At 37.3% G+C, this 24,316-nt stretch overlaps 2 protein-coding genes across 3 annotated transcripts; one reads left to right on the forward strand and one right to left on the reverse strand.

Moving 5' to 3' along the window:
• Positions 1 to 910: 910 nt before the first annotated feature.
• cyb5b (cytochrome b5 type B) lies at positions 911 to 5,041 on the forward strand. The gene is made up of 5 exons (XM_079340415.1): positions 911 to 1,451; positions 2,619 to 2,747; positions 3,821 to 3,847; positions 3,934 to 3,965; positions 4,453 to 5,041. The coding sequence occupies exons 1-5, from the start codon at positions 1,251 to 1,253 to the stop codon at positions 4,544 to 4,546; spliced, it is 483 nt and encodes a 160-aa protein (XP_079196541.1). The 5' UTR covers positions 911 to 1,250; the 3' UTR covers positions 4,547 to 5,041.
• Positions 5,042 to 8,442: 3,401 nt separating this feature from the next.
• On the reverse strand, positions 8,443 to 12,005 carry LOC306821642 (histamine H2 receptor). 2 transcript variants are annotated; one of them, XM_079340185.1, is made up of 3 exons: positions 11,713 to 12,005; positions 11,003 to 11,572; positions 8,443 to 9,633 (listed from the first exon to the last, which is right to left on the reverse strand). In XM_079340185.1, exons 1-3 carry the CDS (start codon positions 11,801 to 11,803, stop codon positions 9,338 to 9,340), a joined length of 957 nt encoding a protein of 318 aa, XP_079196311.1. In that variant the 5' UTR covers positions 11,804 to 12,005; the 3' UTR covers positions 8,443 to 9,337. The 2 variants fall into 2 exon arrangements, with proteins under 2 accessions (XP_079196311.1, XP_079196310.1); XM_079340184.1 differs by having other exon boundaries at positions 11,003 to 12,004.
• Between the last annotated feature and the right edge of the window lie 12,311 nt (positions 12,006 to 24,316).

Below are 24,316 nucleotides of genomic sequence, written 5' to 3' on the forward strand. Positions count from 1 at the left end.
ACTTGAGTCACTCCTTAAAGTTTTGCCTAAAACTACCAAACAATGAGCCCACATCTTCAACATTATCACCCTAATGTCTGAATCACAATGGAAGAATTCAGCGTGCGATACATTTATATTAGAATGTGCATGCTTTTCCATTTGTTCCAATTATATTTTGTGGGTTGTTCAAAAGATTATATCAAAATCAGGGGACACTCTTTTTTTTTTTTTAATGGAGAAAGACAAGATCTATGGTCACAACGAGGTATTCCACTTTAGCCACAACCATTCCTTGAAATAGCCTAATGTCCTTGAAACATTATGAGTCAAGTTAAATTAGTTTGAACTTTTAAAGAATACATTTCAGACATCAGGAAATATATCTTGTTTTTTTTTTTGTTTTTGTTTTTTTTGGGGGGGGGGGTTCTAAATAATATCAAAAATTGGCATGAAACATAAAAGCAGCAGTGTTTGAATACAATGTCTGTGAGATTTTTAGTTTTTCAAGTCAAAAGCATCACATGAGAAGTCATGATGAGCCAAAAAGTTTGTTCACACCTAAAAAGAAAGCGGTGTGTTCTCTATTGGGATTAAACTGTTCGATGGCAGGTTTTGGATCGTATACAGCCAACAAATGCACACAGGCTACAGTTTAAAATAATAAAGAATGTTTTTTGTTTTTGTTTTTTTGTTTGTTTTTTTCAAAAACACCAAAAACAATATATTTTTAGCAAAACGAAAAGTCTTATGTGTTGATAAAATTCAAAATATTCCAAATACAATGTGTGGATTAGACCCGCATTCACCCTTCAAGGTACCTCATTAGAAAGAAAAAAAGTCATATGCGCACTGACAGCGCACATTTAACAACCTTTGCGACACTTCCTTGTCTCGTGATCATCGAGTGGTCGAGTTTGATTGGTCTCCCCTCTGTAAGGCTCCGTCTCATTGGTTAGATGTCATGCTTGCGCTGTGTGGTTTAGTAACATGCCTGTCATTGGTCAATTTCACATGTCTGCTGATGAGCCGGTTCGGGGTGTTTTTTGGATTTCAAGAACAACTACTGGATAACTAGAATTGGTTTGCATCTGTAAGGTAACATTGTTGTGTACGTTAAAAGCGACTCTACGGTGATTTTCAGACCAAGTAACTTCAATATAACCAGAGGTAAAAGCATCTCGACGAAGCTAGCCTTACCTGGCTAACCGGTGATAACGTTAGCAAGCTGCTCGGCATCACACATTACGTTATTCGTTATTAGCGTTACGATGGGCGAGGAAATCAACGATAACCTCCTAAATAAAGGAAGCGAAACAGCCAATACTACTGGTGTTGAAGAAATACCCGAAAGTGCAGAAGATGGTGTCACATATTACACATTAGAAGATATAAGAGTACATAATATGAGCAGTGACACATGGCTCATCATCCACGAGAAAGTATACGACATCACAAGTTTCCTTGAAGAGGTAAGAAATGCTCTCCGTCTACTACAGAAAATAATGTATCGATTATTAATGTATTAATGTTAATGTTGATGTTACCTAACTTGTACCTCCTTTCTGATTATACAAACGCTACTTCCTGGAAATAAAAAACAATGATGTTAAGCGTTCACATTGACGGGTTGTGTCTGCAGACAGTCTTGGTATGAATCTGCTTTAAACAAGGTTACATCAACGCAAACTTTTCTTTTGTTTGCTAGAAAGTAAAAACCTCCCTGAAACTCCTACCAGCATGAACTTCCTGCCATCGTTTGCTAACGTGGCTAACAGTTATACAAGGACAAACCCTGACTGCATATTTGATCCATAATAGCAACATAATTGTCGCTCCACTACGAGTGGTAACTAATATTATTGCAGTAACCAGTTGATAATGTAAATAAATGCTTTCCAGGAATCTTATCTCACTGGAGTTTGTGACTCTTCACCTAACTATTACATCTGTAAGATAAGGATAAGCAGCAGTGTAAATGAGCTAATGTCATACTCAAGCCAGATAAGTGTAGGAGTGAGTTTACTTCTCTACATCCAACATAAAGGGCTTTATACTGAACAATACTCCTGAGGCTACACAATAATATTGTTTGTAAAAGTTCTTATCTGCTATCAGAAATGTGCTGAAGCTTTTTTTTGTGAGCTACTTTATTTACTTTTGGGCTGTTGTGTGAGTGCAATGCAATTAAGCCTTGCATAACTGTCATTGTCTTCTAAAAGGGACCTTTATTTTGCAACAAGAACAGACGCAAAGACAATCTATTCAGGGACAAAATCAACAGTAAATTAAGACCTAGTTAGGACGGAGAATGACTATTATAGTTTATTTTATTTGGCTTAAAAAAAACCATTTGCAAAATAACTTAATGGATGTTTGTAGTGACGAAAAAGTGAATCATTTTGGCTTTAAACTGTGGTGTTTATATAAATTAGCTATAACTTAGGTTTATGTACTTTCCACATCTAAAGGTCTATTTGAGGTAATTCCCGAGTAAGTTTGTGCTCTTGAGTGTAGCGATGTTTGTCTTCTATTTAACTTAAACTCAACTATAGAAATTAGTTGTGATTTTCAATGAGTTCTGTGCAACTAAGTAAAGTATGTAGTTGAAGTATCTTTAACCCAGTCAATGATTTCAGCATCCTGGAGGAGAGGAGGTTTTGTTGGAGCAGGCGGGTGCAGACGCCACGGAGAGCTTTGAGGATGTGGGTCACTCTACAGATGCCAGGGAGATGCTTGAGCAGTACTACATTGGGGAGCTTCACATGGTAAGATCCAGCCTCCATTAACTTTTTATCCTGTAGTATTTTTTCTAGTTAAACTTTTGAATAAATAACCATTTAAACTTCCTTCTCAGCAAGTGAACACTTTATGTGGAAACGCAAACACAGCCAAACTTGAGATGATTTGAATTCTTTGTGTTACTGGATAATACTGAAAGCTCTTTATCATCAGCTTCAATATACTCTTTATTTTTACACCAATAATAAGTGAGCGAGATTGACTTCGACTTAGGTTCTGAGCCTGCCTGAGGGAAGGGTGGTGAACATACAATGTTCGGGATGAGATGTGTCGTTTCGGATGTTTGATGCTCGCTTGTGGAGACGGCGCGGGTGGATGTTAGTTAAAGCGTGTCTGAGATTTATCAGCACGGGTTTAAATCCTAATAAGGATGATTAGGAGTCTTCTTTAATTTCATACCACTGAAAACGGCGAGATAACCCTGTTTTTTGGTACATATAGACACGTGTCATTTGGTGGGGAGTAAACATACGGGTGTGCCTCCTTCAGCAAACGGAAGTCAATAACAGAGCGTGAGATTAGATGATCGAGAGAGCAGCTTATTCAATGAAAGATGAAGCTGTGTTCATTGTGAACCAATAAAGGAAAAGTATAGTGCGGACGTATTGGGAAGAAATAACTCTAGATTTGTTATATATCAGAACCAGCCTTCACGTGTTTTGATTTTGTTTGCTTCAACTTAATAGCTGCTTTGAATTACTGCCACAAAACTCCACAAAGAACTTCTTCATATCCTCGTATTCAGTCAACAGGAGTCAGCATTCCACAAAGGAGCACTTGTTTTTGATTATCAGCTTTATTGTGTCTCATCCAGCCATTGTTTTCTTCAACTTCCTTTGTAAAATCCCAGTTGTTTAAGTGATCATGTTGTTACAGTTACTACAATGTGATTGATTGGTGTGTGCCTGCTCTTCTTGAACTGAGCACTTGTAGTCAATCTGCTTCCTCTTGACTGAATGTTTTCTCTGTGCATCTTTACAAGTCTAATCATTTGTGTCAATGATCTTGTGAAGACAGTAAAACAAATGTTTTTTTGTAGGATGACAGACAGAAGAAGGCGGCAAAGGTAAAAAAACAACAACACGATTGAAATGTTTTTGTTGCTAAATTGCTCAATATCTCTTTAATGATTTGTCCTTTTTCATTGTAAAGGAGGCACATGAGACAAATTCAGGAGAGTCCAAGTAAGTAAATGTAATAAGCTGTGTGACTGTTTACAACTGTAACTGTTTTTTTAACGTTAGAGATGGGACCATATGCCTTTGTTGTGATTCTTGGTTGCCAATTGGATTTTATATTGGAATCTAAAGTATTGCAATTCAAAAAGTATTGCAATTCGATTTTAATTATTGGGGTTGACCGCAAGCAATGCTGAACGCTTGCAGGGATAATTTTAATCAACAATCAATTTGTTGAAACAGAAATACTTTATTAACCCCAGGGGGAAATTCTTTAACATAAAATAAATACCTGCAGATCAGTTCCTGCTGTCCCATTTGGCAGATGTTTTGACCCGACAACTGAAGTTTGTAACGCTCTATGTATATTACTCCTCATACCGTGTGTGTGCGTCTATGTATGTATATACATACATATATGTATTTATGCGTGTGTATGTACATGTAAGATGTTGTTTAAAAAACCTTTATATCTTATAATTCATCTCCCCAGCACTTCCTGGACCACATGGTTGATACCAGCTATCGTTGCAACCGTAGTTGGAGTGGTGTATCGCTTCTACATTTTGGAACACAAGTCCTCCTGAGTGCTGACATCGTGTTTTCATCTTTTTTTTGTTTTTTGTTTCATCTGGAGGCCTTGAAAAGTTTGACCGAAACCTCCAGACACTGAAGGCACAGAGTTAGGAGTGAGAGCGTCCTCTGCTACGAGAAAAGAAGCGGAGCAGTTTGATAGAGTACTTTTGTTCTTGTCCGTCTACTTAAGTGCACCATAGACATTCGGACAGAGACTTTATTAAATTGTCTGCCTTCAGTTTCTGTTGTAATGTCAATGTTCTTTCACATATGCATTTGACCCAGTTTGGTTTTTGTGTGTTCATAACTGGTTTGCCTCCTTAAAGACAGTAAGTAAGTTGATATCCTGGTATGCATATACAATTATTATACAGATACACAGATAGACACTATGGAAATATCCAAGGAGATTACAGTATGCAAACTGATCAGAAAATCAAGGTAGTAGTATAAATTACCAAGAGTTTTTATTTTGAATTACATTAAAGCTAGTTTTAAAGCGAGAACCGTTACTACTGCCTCATTCTCAATGTGAATCACAACATTATTCCCTGCACTCCTCGCACAGTTCCTGTGTTAAGCAATGCTTGATTATATTGATCTCTTTGTTGTGAATGCATAATTATTCTTAAAATGAAATTGCTGTGTCATGTTTGTCTCGTCCTTTTTCTAAATTAGTGGTGAATTATATTTTAAGAATAATTATTTAGGTCGACCATTTCCATTGTCTACAGTTAAGTCATCAAAGTCGTTTAAATGGTCAAAAACAGATGAGTAGAATAGCATGAAATGATGCAACCCTAAAACATTTAATAATCCAGATTTAATTGAAGAGACTGAGTAAATACTTTTAAGGAGTCAAATATGTTATGTCATTGTTCTATTGTGAAATTGCTTTGTTCTTCACTATGCTAATTGTTATTTAAATGATTATTTTTCTCAACTTTAATTAATTGTAAGTCATTTTATTTTCATGTTTTGGGTGAATGGTACTGGTATCTGTCTCTTGAGGGTTTGAACTACGTTATGGAATGACGTTTCTATTGTTATCAGAGCCATAGTTGATCACTTAACGTATTTAACAGCATTGTAACGTGTTTTTCTTAATATCTTGCAAGATTGAAGCATTTTGCTGCATATTCAAAAATTATCCATCTACCAATTTGAAGGCAGTTTACCAAGTGTTGGTTTAAAGCTTTCTCAGAGTAACTTGCTATTTTTTACACGTGACTACAATGTTCCTTGCAGATTAGTTTACTGTTAATAACATTTTTCATCTATTTGCATTTCAACTGCGTTTTCCTGTCATTGAAAGTCTAAATAAAATGTATCTTTCAAAAAACAAGTGGACAATATTTGTTTTACTTGTGAAAAAAACCTAAGATAAATATTGAGATTCATTTATTTTTTTAATGTGTGAAGATTAACTCCCTTCTTATGTTCCATCATTGCGTAAATTTGGCAATCATCACAGTTTCAGGAACAAAAATGATGGTTATGTTGAAAACAAGGGATAAGGTCATAGCACATAAAAAAAGACTGTGGTATGATTGATAGTATGCTCTGAAGGTGTATAACGTGGTAATGCACTTACAATTTGTATCTCTTATACTTACAAGCTATTTGTGTGTAATCAGTCCTGTGTGAGAGCGGTACAAAGTGAATAACACTCCAGCCCTGCATTTGGCTGCTTCTCTCAGATACTTCTCCCATGCAGAGGAGCAGTAAGCAGTGATTGAAATTAAAGCCTTTACATCTGCAAGCTTCACAAGAGCTCTCACAGAGCAGAGTGTCCACGAGCAGCACGGCACACAAATCAAAAAATCAACATGCCTTGTTTCTTCCTGGTTAATTTCGAAGGGACGTATCGAGAACTGGATGACCTCCTGTAACAGACATGAATTATTTTTAAAAAGAATAAAACGTTTGAGTTAACTTGAAAAATTCTAATACTACTTTAAATGTTCAAGTTTCTTTAATGTGCACCATGAACACTTTCACATTACTAAGACGACAAAAAACAGATATTGAATAAGACAAAAAGCTACTAGCAATATGTTAAATGTATTTGATGAAACACTATTACAATCACTACAGTCCAACATTCATTACTATGCGCTCCCATTTTTTGCCAAGCAATACCTACTTTGAACACAGGTGGGCACTACAACACAAAAATTTCTTAAGGTCATTTCATTTGGCCTCAACTGGAAACATCTGAGGCCAAGGTGGGAAAACAAACCTATCTGGACCGTTTTTACATCCCTGTCCTTCTCTGAAATGTGCACAACGAATCGACTATTAATTTAGAAACCTTTGATTTTATGCACGTTATTTTCTGTAAAATAACTGTTTTAGTTGTTTGTTATAGCTCAGCTGTAGACAGTTTTTCACTTAAGCCAAAAAGCTTTGTATGCAATGGTCATTTTACGATGTAATGTACAGTACTTGTAGCAGCATTAGGACTAAAGAGAATGATGAGCATTCTTATGTTTCTGAATGAATGTGTGAGTTCATGAAGCCCTCACATAGACTACTTCCCCATGACTGAATTGCCTGTCATTTCCACCAGCGCTGATCCTCAAGGAGAGCTGAGGCTGCTAATGCACATCTCTCAAGTGTCCTGGGAGACCTATGAGGCAGAAATCTCAAACTGTTCGAAAAACACTTATGGACGCTGCAGGAAATCCACATGATCTCTAAGTGCTGTTATTTAATCCAAAGGGTCTCCTCTACTTGGAAAATAAAATACGTAAAAAAAAATGTTTGTAGGACAAGGTAAACATTATTAAAAAGGGTTCTGGGTTTTATTAGGCACACGGCCTATAAGTGCAGAGATGCACCTGCCTTCAGAGAACCAGACTCACGAGTTTCTGTTTGCAGAGGGAATCCCAAGAGGCTTTTTCAGCTCCGACAACTGTCTAAAAGGTTCACTAAACATCCTCACCTCTAACAGTTACAAATATTTCAAACACTTTATTCATCCGGAAGGACTTGAACCCATGAAAGGAATAGTCATGCAACAAATAGTCAATTTCCCCCCAATTCCAGCATAGAGCCGAGTAAACTAAACTGCTATCCATATGCACATCAAATCACATTATATAATTATCTTTTGTCAAACCTCAATCTTGTTTTAATCCAGTTTTGTGAAACTATATTTCATCAAGGGCCAGTTGTGTCATCTTCTTAAATGAATAGCTGAACTGTTTATATTTCCTCAGCAGAAACATGTTCATGAATATGAAGTCATCTACTATCCACAAGCCAAACCATGATGTTCTTGTCTTTTTTTCAATAAAAACATTTTTTAACCTCCGACTCAATTCATCTAAACTGACTATGATACAGAATATTCAGCATAATCCAACTCAAATGATTCACCAAACCACACTATCAGATGTTTGAAATAAACTGTTAAAAAACATTACCAAGATGAATAAGCCAAGAATAATTTACAGTAATGCCTAACCCTGAGGTGTATTTGCTCGATCACACAACTGTTTGTAGACCTTTCAGCACCTGCACTGATAATTAACTGGTTTGACAACACATTTAACTATGAAGATGTGTGCTGGACTGTGCCAGATGTACAACCCTACAATTTCTAACCTTAACCCTGTAATGCAATACAGCTGTGGCTCAGCTGGTAGAGTTGGCCTCATGTCCAATGGGCCCTTGGGCAAGACACTTAACCTTATAACATGATAATATAATAAGTCACTGTTTTTGCAATGCAATAGTGTGATTTTGTAGCAACACATGTTGATACCAGACATAATACTTTATTTCATTGAGTTCCATAAACCATTAAACACCTTTTCCATCTCTCTTTTAAAATTTGGCATTTAGAAACATTACAAAACATTTACATACTTAAGTTGGACATTTTATCACATAGAGCCGTAGTGTCACCGAGGAGCAACTCCAACACTAAAATAACTTGCATAAAATGTTTATCAGTTATCAGTTAGATCAACTTAATATCTCAAAATAAACAGCCACATTAGTTAGCCAAGTAATCTCTTGCCAGTGTAAATGTGATGACCTTTTCTCCACTGTAGCTGTTTAAATTACTTTCCTCCTTGCATACTCTGAAATGCTGTGACTTAAAGGTTAACTTCTCCCAGCTGTTATATGCCAAGGTCTTTGATGCAGAGAACAAACTGAGGGTGATGCTGATGTACTCAATCCTTCAAAGTGCTTGTATTTAGATAGTAAGCTCACAAATGTCTCATATGAACAGAAGTAAAAAATATCATTTGTTGTTATGAACCAGTTGACTAACCTCAGACATTTGGAGTGAAATGTGTTGACTCAGGCAACAAATCTAAACGCTAACTTTAAACTATTAAAAGACTGATTTTATAACCGTCTGCAGAATAAAGAAACATTTCTGGGGCACAGACAAGGTTGATGGCTGACTAAAACAACTAAAACGGTGGTTTAAGAAGCCGTCTTTGAAAGTTAAAGTCCTGGCAAAGTTGTGTGCTAACATAAAACAAAAACAGAATAAGTTATAAATTGAGCCTGTGTTGCAGTCAACTGAAAAGTGACCAGTATGAAAATGGATAAAATAAAATAAAAGGAGAAATGTACAATGATCAATATAACTTAAATTATAATGATAAAGACTGTACAGTGGTTGTTTCAAATCTTGCCATCATAACCTCACTCTGTAGCAACCCATTTCTTACCATTGATAGCTTGTAGATGGACTTGCTAATATCTGGCTTGAGCTGACAGCCTGGGGACACAATACAAGACCTCATCCCGTACCCTGCCTGAACGTGGTCGTTCTCCTAAGCTAAACTCAACAATGTGCAAGTGGACGATACACTGGAGGATCGCTCGTGAACACTATTGTTATTGTTTTGTATTCCTGACACAAACTGTGCATTTGAAGAACTGCTGCACCCAAAGGAGTTGGCCAGTTTGGGGCAAATGGACAGAGTCAGCTTTTGGATGATGAGCCTGAATTTCCTACGGAAGCTTCGGTTTATCCAGAAGTAGAAGATGCAGTTGAGGAAACCATTGGATGTTGGCAGCCAGACCACCACGAATTCAATCCACTCTGGTACGCTGCTTCCTGATACAGCTAGAGGGCACAAAACATTAAACGGTTAACAGCAGCTTCTGAACGGGAAAGGTGGTTGACCTTATGTTGACTTTTCTCAAAAAACTGTCACAACTGAAACAACGATCTAGCTTTGGTTGCTTTTATATCATGTACAGTATACCCAAAACATTGATTCATGTTTTTTTTAACCATGGATGAGCATATAATGCTTAATGGATACTGAAACATGAAAAGTCACCCCTGAGATACGAGCGCTCCCAAGAGAGCAATGATATAAAGCCATGAGCTTAACATTTATAGTCTGGATATAAAAGCCGGAAATTAACCGATAGATTTAGTGGAGTGGCAGAAACCACTTTACAGTGAGGCTCACTAGCGTTTCGACAGCAGCTCACTTTGAAGCTCAGTTAAGACTGGCAGCTTCATTTTGTCAGGATTTTCAGCCATATCAGATGAATTACAGCCTTATGGAGAATAAGGTCTTCACTTCTAAAAATATTCAGCTGTGACACCATTTTCATTCTTGATTACTCCAAGACAGCACACGCTTGGGGGAAAAGAGACAAAGTCAAAGAAGGTTTGAGTCATAAAACTGGCCTTGAATCTGTATAATCATGCCAAGAAGCACATAAATAACTGTGGCAGTCTGGCAGCTATTTTCTCTCAGCATCTCAAAGAGGCCTTTGTATGAAAGGAAAAGCAATTAAGGGAACATTAATTAGTTCAACCACCTTAATTATTCTATGGTATAAACATATACTTTTGGGTTCTATAATCAGTGCAATATCACCAAACTGTGATTGAACCATAACTTTGTAATTTGATTAAAATCTGTCAGCCTAAAATGCTCGAAATTAAAAATCTACAAAAACATGACATGACAGTTGCTACATTTGCCTATTTTGTAGCTGTGTTTAAAGCAACTACATCCATAGCCGGAGCTATAGGTCTGAAACCCTTAATTAGGCTGTGTTATAAAAGGTACCAACAAGTGTGTTTCAAGAGAAGTTATCACATCTCATGACAGATAATTGATGCATAAACAATATACATTATTCACGTTTGCCAGCAATCATCATTTTAGTGCCCAGCAAGAAAACTTCAAAACACACATTGATCCACTGTAGAGATAGGCAATCCACCAAGAAATTGTTTTTTTGTTTATGAAGTTGTTCAAATATTTTAAGTGTTAAGCTTGTTTTGCAGTTTTCCATTTAAATGGACTGTTAAACAAAACAAAAGAATAATCAAGCAATATTCTAAAATAATGTAAAAAAAAAAGATAATCAAATAAAAGGATTTAAAGGCATGTGTGGTAGTCCTTTCTTTTTATCTTAACCTGACAACAGCCTGTTTAAATGTTTATTCCCACTTCTTCATCGCTTACCATTGTAGATCATAGCTGCCATGCAGGGTGTCCAACAGGTGTAGTAGGCTGCCATGACAGGTACGAGTACCCTGGATGCCACATTGTGCCTGCTGCGATGAGCACTGTCATATTTGCGGAGTTTTAGTCTCTGTCTCTTGGCTGCACACCACACTCTGAGGTTGGCGTATGTCATGATGATGGAGCACGGGAAAAATATTAAACACGCCAGGCTGAGGGAGTAGCCAGCGTTGGTGGAGTAGGTCGGATTGCAAACCAGCGAAGCAGTAGAAAAATGAACCTGGATAATGCCGCCTGGGATTGGCGACAGTAAAAATGGAGGGAAGCACCAGGCGAAAGCAATCAGGAGCAGAGCCCTTTTTCTTGTCATCAGGGAGGAGTACTGCAGCGGGTAAAACACTGCTATGTACCTCTCCAGGCTTATCGTGGCCAGTGTGTACATGCAGGTGGAGTACACGGTGGCATTGCAAAAGGCAACGATGTGACAAAGAGCATCTGGGCCCTCAGTGTAGTCCTTGAGCAGACTGACCCACAGATTCAACGGCATGAGCAGCAGTCCAAATGCGGAGTCTGCAGCAGTGAGAGAAAGCAGAAAGTACCGAGAGTTTCTGGACCAACCAGCCACGGAGGAAGTGATAACCAAAAGGACTGCAATGTTTCCCACAGTGATCATCACGCCCAGGACGATGATAATGCTTACTTTGACATACCGGTGTGTGAGCTCGTGAAGTTGTTGGGGGTCAACACCTGAGAGATTGAAGTCGATCGGAGTCGAGTAGTTTGAATACATTTTTCCTTCATAGAGCCATTTGTGAAACAAAATCTAACAGCGAGTGGGTCTAAATTAGGTTGGAAGACATCTTAAGTGAGCAAAAATGTCGGAGTTAGGCTGCATTACAAAGCCGAATAGCAGCCTGTCAGCCAAACAATAAGCAGCACACCTGATGCAATTAGTGTCTGGTGCTGATACTCTACTTCCTATTGGCAGGTCCTTTAATGATGTCAAAATAAAGTGTCTGTTTCAGTGTATGACTTTTTTACACGTCTTATTTTGTGTGGTACATTTAAATGACACTTCTTAAAACATATCCACTATACTCACGAACACTTCATTGCAGATGTTTATATAACAAAAGATATATACATTTTATACATATAAAATTAGGTACTGATAAATAAGTGACATAGCCTATGTCTAAATAAAGGTCTTACAAATCTAGGACATGACATGAAAATGACAGATACATTTTTATTAGACTATGTGTATATATCTTTGGATTTGCATAAATGAGTTTGATCTACAACTGATAAAACAACAACAACATTGCAACAGATGTATCTTTTATACACAGATTAATCCAAAGCATGCATTGACGAACCAAACAAGCAACCAATAACTTATGCCAAATGAATAATATGAGTAACGGGTAGACCAAAAATATCTAAAGATTATTCTGTAAATTAGTATTTAGGTAGGCCCAAATTCCCAATGTTGTATGCACAGTTGTTAGCAGAATCAGTTTGTTCAATGATCCTGAACTGGACCTTACTCTATTGCAGGAGATAGAAACTTCATTGACACACGTCACTTGACATACATGCACACTTAACACATCAGTAGCAGACTAGCAGTGCATATCATTGGCATTTATATCTATGTCAACAACAATATAGACAACTGTGTCAGATGTCTGAGAGAATCAGGGATCTGTTCAACTCAGTGAGCTTTTATCTATTAGCACATTTTTGAGGGTGCTGTGTTAACCACACTTCAGTTATAGTTTGTAGAAACTGACCTCTGTGAGGTCTTTGTGGCTTTATTAATTACAATTAGCAAGACAAGTTTGTGGCCTGCTGGGCTTTCTTTACATTTAGCAAGGTTATTTCCCTAATTGGAATTAATTTAGAGGCAAGGAATGTTTGAGTGCAAAGTGTTGCATCTACAGCACACATGATTAAGAATGAAATCTTCCTATAATTTAGTTATAGATGAGAAACAGCATGGCATAAAAAAAAAAGTAAAATTGGTGCATGGTTTGCTTTAGGTACAACTATTCTTTAAAGTTCTTCTAAGTAGTTTGGAGGATAGACAAACTTTTGACTGTGTACACACCTGATCTATCACGCTCAAAGTTTGCCTTGGCAGGTTTCATCACCAACAACAACAACAACGAGTCAGTCAACAATTCATCCCTTTTAGAGTCCCATAGAAGACATTTACGCTCTGTCCTAGCATCAGACGATATCTCACAACCAATCATAGTCCCATTTCCTAGATCGCACACCATCACTGTCAGCCTTTCCTCCACCTACTGTTCAAGTGACACACTTAAGTGTTTTTGTCTGCACCGCTGAGTGGTAGCTGTCAACTTCTTTTCTTAAAGAAAACCTGTCTGACACAAGGGCAAAGAAAAGGGTGGGAAAGATTGCCACTGACCTTTTCCACTCAGGTAACCATCTGTTTCAGGGTTATTCTTCTGTTTGACAGTCAGTCCATTACACAGTGCATACTACACACACTTCCCATACACAGGCAACCACCCCAGGGAGGCTAATACAACCTTTGATTTATTTTATCCCTAGCAATCAAACACTGTTACACATCTTTTAATCTCACTCATTTCTATAAAGAAAATGAGGATTTTATCGCTTAATGTTACTGTGAATTCCTTCTATGACCTTGAAAAATAGCCTTTGTGGACATGATTTGGATTTCACCTGAAATGTACGTCATCAGAATGGGGAAACAACAGGTTTTACATTATTCAGAAACATTTAGATAAAAGACATTTGTAATATTTGTCTTGCAGAATTTCAATAATTCTATCATATATTTGACTTGAATACAACCTCTTCTTATGGAGTCCTACTCAAGCGTCAAAGCAATCAATCCTCGATCTGTCAGAAGAGTCCTCTGCTAATTATATGCATACAGTATATAATAAACCAACATCAATGTAGCTGCTGCTACAGTGTGCCGTGGGAGGAAATTTTCATATTAAAGCAACATAACACACAAATGGGGTAACCCATAAATATACATATGGCCTTATGATACACAGCTTTTCTGCTCTGCTACCATGGCTGGCACTCCCAGAGGAGAACTGACAGCTTTCTGCATTTGATATATGTTGTTTTCTAAGTCCTATAATGAGTGGATTTCGCTTGATGATATTCAACATGGGACCTGGAGGAGGGACTGGACTCTTGGGTTAATATTTTTAGCCTTCCTCCTCCTCCTCTCCCAGTTTCAGTCCATGTTCATTGCACAGTCAATTTCATGCTTCTTACCTGATTCTGTCTCTTTTTGAAAGGCTGTGAAAGCACCAGACAGTTACAAATACAGATGGACCTGGTAAATAGGCTTGAGCTTGTACGGTGCATTTTCTAGACTCCTGACTCAAGGCCGTTTACATACAGCATGTTACATTCACATTCGCACCAATATTCACACACATATATGACATGTGATGAGTCTACATACTGTATATTACATCAATGCAGAGTGGATGTGTTATGTATGTTAACACCAGATTCTTTGATTTCTTCCCATCATTTTTCTCCATTCATCTGAGAATTATTCTGATTCTGATTACACTAATGGCCGAACATGACTAAGGACCAAATTGACTCAAGACAATTGAAGTAATATCATAGACAGCCAATGTAGCAAAAAAATCTATGGCATCTTAAAACAGTCATTTAATTTACATGATGAATAAAAACGATACGATGCACCATGTGCTGTTTTCTTCTCCTCTCTGTTCATTCATAAATCCAGCTTTTAGAAAATGTCTGTGTCACTAGAGTGTAATGGGATTTTTTATGTGACAAAGAGAGAGTGTTTGTCTATGTTTGGTCTACATGTGTGGGTGTGCACACACACACACAGGACTTGCTCAAAGGTGCATGAGTAAATGCAGTTGATCCCATGTGGACATGAGTGGATGAATTTGTACATGTTTTCGATTGAATATCCTGTGAGTGGGTGGACTCCTCCATAGGCCACCTACTGCACAGCACTTCCTGATGTGGAGGAAGGTGGCCGTTTATTTGATCTGTCTGTGCATGTGTGCTTGTATGTGCGTGAGTGTTTGTGTGGGCAACAATGCTATCTAATTCTTGCTGTGTGGGTTGAAGAATGTTTGGAGGGATAGTATAGCGGAGCGGCTTGATGAGCGATTGTGTGAAAACTTGTTGTCTGACTTGACAGCATGTCTGACTGATAGCGCTTCAACAGCATAGACTAAACACACCTGGCAGGTTGGAAGTTATTAAAGCAGTGTCCGAAATATGGAAGACTATCCCATGCTTTGTGCAGAGATAAGTGCCAAAACTAAAAGGAGAAATGAAAATGCATGCATTCATTGAAAATGAAAGATAGACATTTATATGATTTATATTATATTAAATAACAACATACAACAAATGTAAATATATAATTCACCTATCCCTGGACTGCATGCTTCAAGTGAAAGAAAATGACCACAACAGGATTTTTCATTTTTTGCAGATAATGGACACCACATGTAGCCTATGGTTTTCCATTTGGATTTTCATAACCCTTTAAAGACCATGTATCAAAGGTTAGAGGGAATCTACACACCAGCTGCGGGAGTGTATTGATTCAGTTTAGTCAATTTAAACAATCTTTTATCAGGGCTTTGCAGAGAAACACACTTCTTTCCTTAATGTTGTTGACAGAAAGACAGCAATCTGGCGCTCCACATTCCTAAAAAAAATCCTGGGTAATTTAAGCCGCACATATTGACCCTGTTACACAATGTTTGTATGTCACAGTGCCTCTGCCTCTCTTCCTGGTACAAAAATATCTACACTGAGGCTAGAATTTCAGACTTGCATAAGAGCTTTTCCTCTTTCATATAAAACGCTTTGCTATTGAAAATCATTGAGGTTCTTCTTACTTTAAAGAGTTTTTCAGGGAATCAGCATTGAATAAGGCTATTGTGCCTCTCTGCGGTTGATTTATGCAACATATTCCCTCAAAAAAGTGAGACTGTCTGCTGACACCCTCTTAAATATTCCTTCTCCTTAAACATCTGGCCAGAGTTATCCTGTAATTTCTAAGATGTGTGTATATTTTCTCTGTGTTAATTGGGCTTCACTCTTATTTATACATTGCAAAACTCTTACCTGTTTCACTCAAGAAAAGCTTAAATATCTATTCAGCCTTTTTGCCTGTGGTTGCAACTTTTGCACAGTCATGCATTCTTTTGATGGCCTTTCTAGTCAGTAGAAAGGCAGCCTTATTTTCAAGCCAACGTGCTCCTCATTAACTTCTTAAGAACGCAACTTTCTCATCAAGCAGTTTTGCAATATAAAATCCCCCAATAAAGTGTTATCACATTTTTTGAGCATGATAAGATTTCATGGGAGTATTCTCTTCAGGTTTGCCAAAATTCGATTTTCCAAAGACTAAACACTTTATTGAACTTAACAAATCAAACAAGAGCAGGAAGCAACAGCAGAGGAGAACATGTACCGTGTCCCACATTGGATGGGTCATGTGAATTACAAGACACAAAATATATCAATTCATTCATTCATTCATTAAGTCTTTATCTGTCAAGTCTGCTCTGGTGTACACAGCTGAGATGATTATTCTTTCTGTACAAGCAGAGGTCACAATCATCCACAGTCTGATGCAGTTCTGTCTCTTCATCCCAGTCCTGTCAGGTTCACCACTCTGTGGAGAAAACTGTGATAATATCTACTGTTTTGTAGCCTCAGCAATAAGACCTTTTGTGTTAATTTTTTTCATAGGTTTTATGAATACTGAAAAGGTCATGGAAAGAAAGGTTTAGCCTTACAGTAACAGTCATTTTATATGGTACAATACTTATCCTACTTGTTGATAAAAGGTGTCTATCTTTCTAAAACTGGGTAAAAACAGGAGAAAGGCTTTTCCTTCCTCAAATTGCCTTATTATTTTCAGAGACACGACCCAGACCATCAGGTGACCAAGAGTTTAGGCAGGAGAGGGGAAACAATGAGCAGAGCTGCTGACTTTATCTCATGTATTGCTTCCTGTTGATTGTGCAGAGAAATCTTTATTTTCGGACGTCACACACTTGCGTCATTCCCTGCTGAGTAACATGTGCTGACTGACAATGAGCCAATGAGTGAACATGGCAGACAGAGCCCATTACAGTTCTAGAAATCATTTTCTCCGATGCAGTTTGCTTAGAAAGTGCAGATTTTATTTACAGCTTAAATGGAGGACTCTGAAAAAGCCCCTACTTCTAAATTACACATGGAAAGATAAAATAAGGCTTGTGAAATACTTAGGTTAAAGGGACAATATTTTCTCAGTTTGCAAGAAGTGCTGTAGTAAAATCATGGACCTTATATTTAAACATATTTCCTCTAATCGCATATCCACTCCACCAAAAACGATTTTGTAGTCATAAAATAAGCTATGCTTCACATAAAACAAGACGACTTGATATAGGAAGAGAGCAAAGGCACACAGAATATGCAAAAGTTACGCAGGCAGAACCCCCCAGATTAAGTAACCTTAGACTCTGACATGTCAACTGAGACCTTTGGAAATTTTTCAAAGGGAAATGAGCCATTCAAGGGAGCAGTGGTGTTATTATTTTCCATCACTGCAACAGCAGGAGGATGCTGTGACAGCTTAACAGCAGTGCGCCCAAAGGGACAAAAGACAGCGTCTTCAGGTGTGCTAAAAAAGACAAAATAACATGATTTAAATTTTTGCATTGATTGGACCTAAATTGCATGAAAATTAGAACTTTAATGGTGACAGCGCTGATATTTAAGAATTACTAGCCAGAACAGGCACACATATGTGATACTGAGATTTGTCAACTTTGTTCTGAAAGTGTGTGTGTACAGTCATTGAAGTTTTTGTATTCCTTCCTTGCCACCGCAAACTAAATCGGGCAGGTCCATCCTTTTAAAGATCTTACTTTAATTAAAGCAGCTCTTGCAAGTCAAATGTGTGCACTGTGTTTGTGCTTTAACTGAGAGTTTATCCCACAAGACTGTCCCGATTAGTATGCCCTCAGCTTATAGTGAAATACATAATCATCACCAATGAGGAAATACTTGCACCTTAAAAACACTGGCATGCTGTGTGTCTGCATCACATCAAGTGTTTGAGGTAGAATTTATTACATCTTTGACTGAATAAAATCATCACCATCAAACTTTATTTAAGCCTTGATCAATGAGGTTTCCCTCATTCACAATGTGATTTATATAAAAGAAGAAACAGGCATCATGTTCATGTGCCCCTGAAGACCAATCAACTTTGTAATATAGAATACAATGATGGGTCCGGTAGAATGGAGTGATCAAGTGAGTTAAGTGAGTTGAAGCTGCTAGCAGCAGCGTGTATGAAGATTATATCACAACAATCCAAAACTGACAGGAAGATTGTCTCAATGACACCTTTACATGCACAGAAGCTTACACATTAAATGCGCAAAAGCTTCCGGAATCCAGACTTCAATGTCTAAATGTATCTCGCCATAAAGCTCAAAGCAATGGGTTACTCGCCATTACAATTAATCCGAGAAGACAAGTTCGCTGCAAACTCCTTACAACATGAAAGGATAAAATTAGCATCAGATTAAGAAATATAAGGCCTTACAAGATATCTTAGTCTTCTGATGAGAGTGCGGTAACACCACTGTGAGGCTTTACAAGCTAAATGGGTAATGGATTCATTTTTATGATTACCCTGTGTAATTTACAAATGTCAATTATTTACCAACCAAGTTGTCTAGTTAGCATGCTGGCCATTGCTAACTAAAAGTAAAACTACAGTTGCGCTTCTACCATGTAGTTATGGCGTTTTTTTTCTCTTTTGTCTAATCATCAAATTATTCTTATAGAAACACTAATGACATTTTCTTTTTTATAATGTAAAGAACTGTATATCATACATTTTATTTTTTATGGGAAAAAGTAATTGTGTTGTTTGCCCCCCCCCCAGCCCACACTCACATACCAATTCAAAGGTATCTCTGCTCACAAGGTGTGTTGAGGGACAGATACAGAAGGGTTTATCTCACATTTGAAGATCACATAATAAGATCCAGAGAAGGATCAATGCCGACACACACTGTCAACTTTTGCCTCCAACCTCAGTATTGCTGTCAAGCAAAATAATGAGCACTTATTAAATCTCTGTGTTTGAAAAAAATCACTTTGTTTTCCATGTAAACAAAAAATGAGATTGTAGCTGCCACAGATGAAATCTTGTTGTAGAAAACAAAAAACACATACACACAAGAAGAGACAACCTAATGAACAGAATCCCAAGCTGCACAAGTCTCTTCCACCAGATACTGATAAGATACATCTTCTGGCTACATCGGCAGGCTCGGAATAAGAAATGCTATGTGCTGTTTTTGTTTTCTGATAATGTGGTACCAGTTTTTTGTCAATATTTTTTTGTATAATATGTGTTTTACTGTGCATTTTGTGGCATCTGAAAGTTTGTTTTCAAGTGATCCTGTCAGAGCTCAAATATATTGTTTTTGGTTCTGGCATTATGATTTTAAGTTCTACTTGTGACATTTTGGACAAATGTGATAAACATTCCATTAAATATGTCAAATGAATTACCGTAAATTCCGTACTATTGAGCGCACCTGGATATAAGCCGCACCGGCTAAAAATAAGTAAATAAATGTATTTGTACATATATAAGCCGCACTTGATTATAAGCCGCAGGTGTCCACGCTATAACAAGAGCTATTTACACAGACGTAGGCTACCGGTAACATCCGCAAATACTGTAGTGTCCGTACGGACGTTAAAGGACGACGAGAGCGTTCAAATAATAACTTTTAATAACCCGATCACTGTCGGCCGTGACCACGCCGTTTACAGCAGAGAGCAACACATAACTTGCCGTAACAATCCAACTCTCTCCCCCAGCGTTCTCTCATACAGCCACACAACGCGTTCTCGCTGGTGCATTAACTGACTCTCCACATAATCGGAATTATGAACACATTATCAACTACTGACTTTACAACATGAACCGTTACAATACGAAGCCTAGCCGACGGTGTCTGTAACACGGCTGATGAAAAAGATGACCGTAATACATTTCACAAGAAAAAGTCCATCCATTCACTGCCTCAGAATGACTTCATTACTCACTTCCTCAGTCTCTGTTGTCGCTGTCAGTGTCATCTTAACGTGCAGCAGCTCTGTTAGCTTCTTTGACAGCCAGGTCGATCGCCTTTAACTTGAAAGCTGCATCATATGTATTTCTCCGTGTGTTTTCCATCATGAGGGTGCGTGCATGAAGCGCAAAATGACTGATATTAAGATCTGACGTGACGAAGTCAAATGTTTTTGCGGCAGAAGCTCATTGTCCCCCATAAAAATCCATGCATTAGCCGCACCGGAGTAGAAGCCGCAGTGCTCGAAGTGTGAGAAAAAAGTAGCGGCTTATAGTCCGGAATTTACGGTACTTATTACTGTCATTTGAAAGGAAAAATATATTTTCTAGTTAGGCTCACCTGGCAGTCACTGGAAGCAGAATCAAGCAGTATGTTTCTGTGAAGTGAACTTTAAATGTAGCCATATTTTCTGCAACTGACTTTCTTTGTTTCTGTTTTTGTTTTTTTCAAAATTCCAAATAATGCTCTTCTGACAGTTTAGCTTTGAGGAGATGAAGTTGGTTTTTAGGTAAATGGTCTCTTCATTAGTAGATTATTTGAATGGGGGTGAGAGGCAGATGTCTGGAAAATTACAACTCACGTGTGTGTGTGTGTGTGTGTAGGTGTGTGTGTGTGTGTAAGGAAAGCTTTGGAGGATCCAACTCTGGGGACCATGAGTCTTAGTACTTAATTTCAGTTGTTGAGATATTTTAGTGTAAAGCAAAGTCAGATTTGTTGATCATCCAACAGAAAGACATTTCCACTCCCAGAGCCATAGCTGAAAAACTTCATGCATATTTTTCCGACACTGACTGGCCATTTTCCTTTCATAAGATGTTGTCTTTTACATTTCATCAATTAAGTCTGACTGGATGTTTGTTCATGCTTAAAAAGATAAAACAAAAAACATGACATAACATATTTGACTTTTTACTGCTGTCATTCAGAGCATATTCATAATATTTCACAATCTGATGTTAAGCTCTTTACATTTCCCATATTCAGACCTCCCATAAGCTGTCCATGCTGAAAGATAAACCCGTGTGAGCATACATCCCTCCCTATTTTTCTCCCCCTCCCCTCCATCTGCATCTCCTCCTGTTCACGGCTGTTTATCTAAGAACGAGCAGGTGCTTGCAGAAGAATCCCCCAGGATTTCATCTTCGTACAGAGCTTGTTTGCCATTCACACATTTGTGTTCTGTTCACTATCAGTGTGTTGCAGCAGTCCTTAGTGTATAGTTTAAAATAGGAAAAGGTGGACTTTTGATAGATATTACAAAATGCAGCATATTTTATCAATAGAAAGAGAATAAAAGGTTAGTGACTTTATCCCATAATCGTGAAAAAGAAATACTATATAGTTGTCAGCTCCTTATTTGGAGCATTCTTGTCAGCATGATTCAGTTTTTACCCCATAGCTTGTTGCTTAATACATAAGAAAGTGTTTCTTCAGTTTGTTTCTCAATTCTTCCATTATCACTATCTTTTTTCTTTTAGATTGCACAAATGCAGAGGTAAGGGATGTTTTTGTTTGACCTTTTGAGGGAACAGACTGTCCTATGTTTGTTGGGACCCGGTGAGTCACAAATCACAGGGGACCCCCTGTTCCTTCCAGAAAAGCAATTGTTAACAAAAAAGATTTTAGAAATTGAAAAGATTCTTGCAAGCGGTCACATCGGTTGTTGTACTATTATCCCTGTCCCTGAAAATATTTTCCCAGATCTGTTAGAAATATTGTTTCTGCATAACTATATCCCTACAGGAACATTAGGAGCAGCAAGAAACCCTTTCAGAATAAATAACACTTTTTTTCTGGTTGATGTAGATGGAAGAAATATGGGGATATTTGGGCTGTCAACCAATTTATAAAATTTGTACACCAATAATGTGAATAAAGAATTCTTCAGGTTTTTTTATTCTCGTTTACATACTGTCAGACTTTTTTTTTTTTTGTATTGTGTTGTTGCCTTTGCACACAGGCTTTGCATGAAAATGTATGTAAGCCATTTTTATCCTTTGAAAATGTCATGTGCTTCAAATCAGGTAATATCACACGGACACCAGCTGAGCTTCAAATTAAATTTCAGTTCTCAATAAATACAAAAATACAAACTAAGTTCCTTGTTTTTATAAAAGAACATAAAACAAAAGAACCAATAAATGTGTCAGGATTAGAAGTCGAATTGTAGATAAATATTGAGGGAGTGCGCCATTGTTTTCACTTATTGAGCCCCCAGGGTTTCACGTACACCTCAGTGTTGGGTCATTAATCAGCATTAGTTTTGTGGAAACACAATTTATTAGTTGGTTAGGATGCTAAACAAAAAGATTTACAGCAGAATATGTGGGTTTACAACAAATCAATGAAAATAAGATTACTGTGTCAATTAACAAAGGAATAGTTTGAGAAGAAGTGTTGTCTTTATAATATAACCCTCACGTCCTGTATGCAGAGACTATATAGACAAAGTCATTTAAAGTTGTGTTTTTTTTTATCATCCAATCCTTAAATATTCTAGCTCTTTTCTCCTTATGATGTGCTGGAAACATATAGGTTTTAATTATTCGGATTTCCCAGCAATGAGACTGTTAATGAATCATTAACGCAGCCATATTGTGGCAGCCATGGTGATAATGAATATGGATGTTGGCAGCATTACTTCTCTCATATGAGCGCTTCAGTTCAGGCACACTGGCTGGCAAAGAGCGGGAAATGTGTTTTTTGGCTGCGGCCTCATCCCATGTGTCACATACTTGACAACCCTCTTTCATCTGTTCCATTTACTGTCATTTACACTGTTGCAGCCAAAAAGAATATTAGATCAAACAAATATTGTTCATGTTAGTTTACATTCATGGGCTGCATCACAAAGTAATAACAAAAAAATTTATTTCTTCGGTACAAATCTGTAGAATAGAGTGGACTGCAGGACCTATTCTAGCAACACCACATGTTTTTCAACTATTCATGAAATCTAATGTTTGTGTCTCGGGCTGCTTAAACTTGAAAGTGAATAAAAACTGTTTTCTTAAGCTGTCCTTCCTTTGAAAAATGGCCTTGTATTTTCTCAATGTCACAATCATTTGCCACACAAATAATGCAGAGAAACTACTCTGCAGATCCTGCCGACAGAGGTAAGCATTAAGTGTTGACTTATTGAAACTCACACATTGTGGTTAATTACCACACTATTCCGTAAATTACTGACGTTTTAAAATGCAGATGTGAAGATGTTCCCTCACTTTTCAGCCGGCTGATTTTTAGCTTAATGGAGTGTGAAGATCTGTAAATCTTTGCTTTCAGTGCCTTCAACAGCTTCTTGTATCTACTCAAAAACTGTTGTTTTATTCATTTCGACTCCTTTGAAAAAAACAAAACAAAATTATAGTAATAAAGTAATCTCTTTGGACTTTAATCCCTAAGATTTGTTTCTGCATTACTTTACTTAGTATTTTCCTCTCCACAACTCTCAACACAAAAACAACAACAATGTCAAATAAGGTTACATTTGCTTTTAGAGAGCAATTGTGCATACGATGTTGTCTTATAAGCTTTTATTGTTTTTCAAAACTGAATTAGAAGAAGGAAGTTTAGTGTCAATTCAAAGGCTTAAAAAAACTTCTGCATGTCGCTGCTGTTGCTTGTTGAAGGACATGGGGGAGATGATTTGTTTTCAGGATGTATGATGGCGAAGATGCACCAACTTTAGATTCAATTTAAATCGATGTGTGCAACAATTCCACAACCAACAAATCACATTATATGTTCCAACTTTCCCCAGTACTCTGCAAGTATGAAGCATTACATAAAACATTGTTTTGGGGTCTTAATTATCTAGAGAACAGAAAAAATGATATTTTAATGAATATATTCTCAAATGAATCTACACTTAAACATGGTCATCTAGTGGAGCGAGCAATCGTTATTTATCAAAAGTAAGGTAAGGTACTGTTTAATAATTAATTTAATTGTTTCTCTGTTCTGAATAACACAATATGTTCATCTTCCTTAATTGTTGAATGTTGAGCAAAAGAAAAACCTTAGATTACAAAATTGTGAAATAATATGATAACATGAGCCTTTTTGAAAAAACCTGACAAATAGAGAGACAAACATTGAATGATTGAATTCTGAAGGAGACTTG

This window comes from Symphodus melops (genome assembly GCF_947650265.1).
Source record: "Symphodus melops genome assembly, chromosome: 3".
Classification (NCBI taxonomy): Eukaryota; Metazoa; Chordata; class Actinopteri; order Labriformes; family Labridae; genus Symphodus; species Symphodus melops.

Bases quoted from the DNA above. Each gene is read 5' to 3' on its own strand.
- LOC306821642 (XM_079340184.1), bottom strand. From the start codon at position 11,792: ATGTATTCAAACTACTCGACTCCGATCGACTTCAATCTCTCAGGTGTT. The intron at 9,634-11,002 runs GTAAGCGATGAA...TGTGCCCTCTAG, and splicing joins GGCAGCTATGATCTACAATG to CTGTATCAGGAAGCAGCGTA.
- cyb5b (XM_079340415.1), top strand. From the start codon at position 1,251: ATGGGCGAGGAAATCAACGATAACCTCCTAAATAAAGGAAGCGAAACA. The intron at 2,748-3,820 runs GTAAGATCCAGC...GTTTTTTTGTAG, and splicing joins ACATTGGGGAGCTTCACATG to GATGACAGACAGAAGAAGGC. The intron at 3,848-3,933 runs GTAAAAAAACAA...TTCATTGTAAAG, and splicing joins GACAGAAGAAGGCGGCAAAG to GAGGCACATGAGACAAATTC.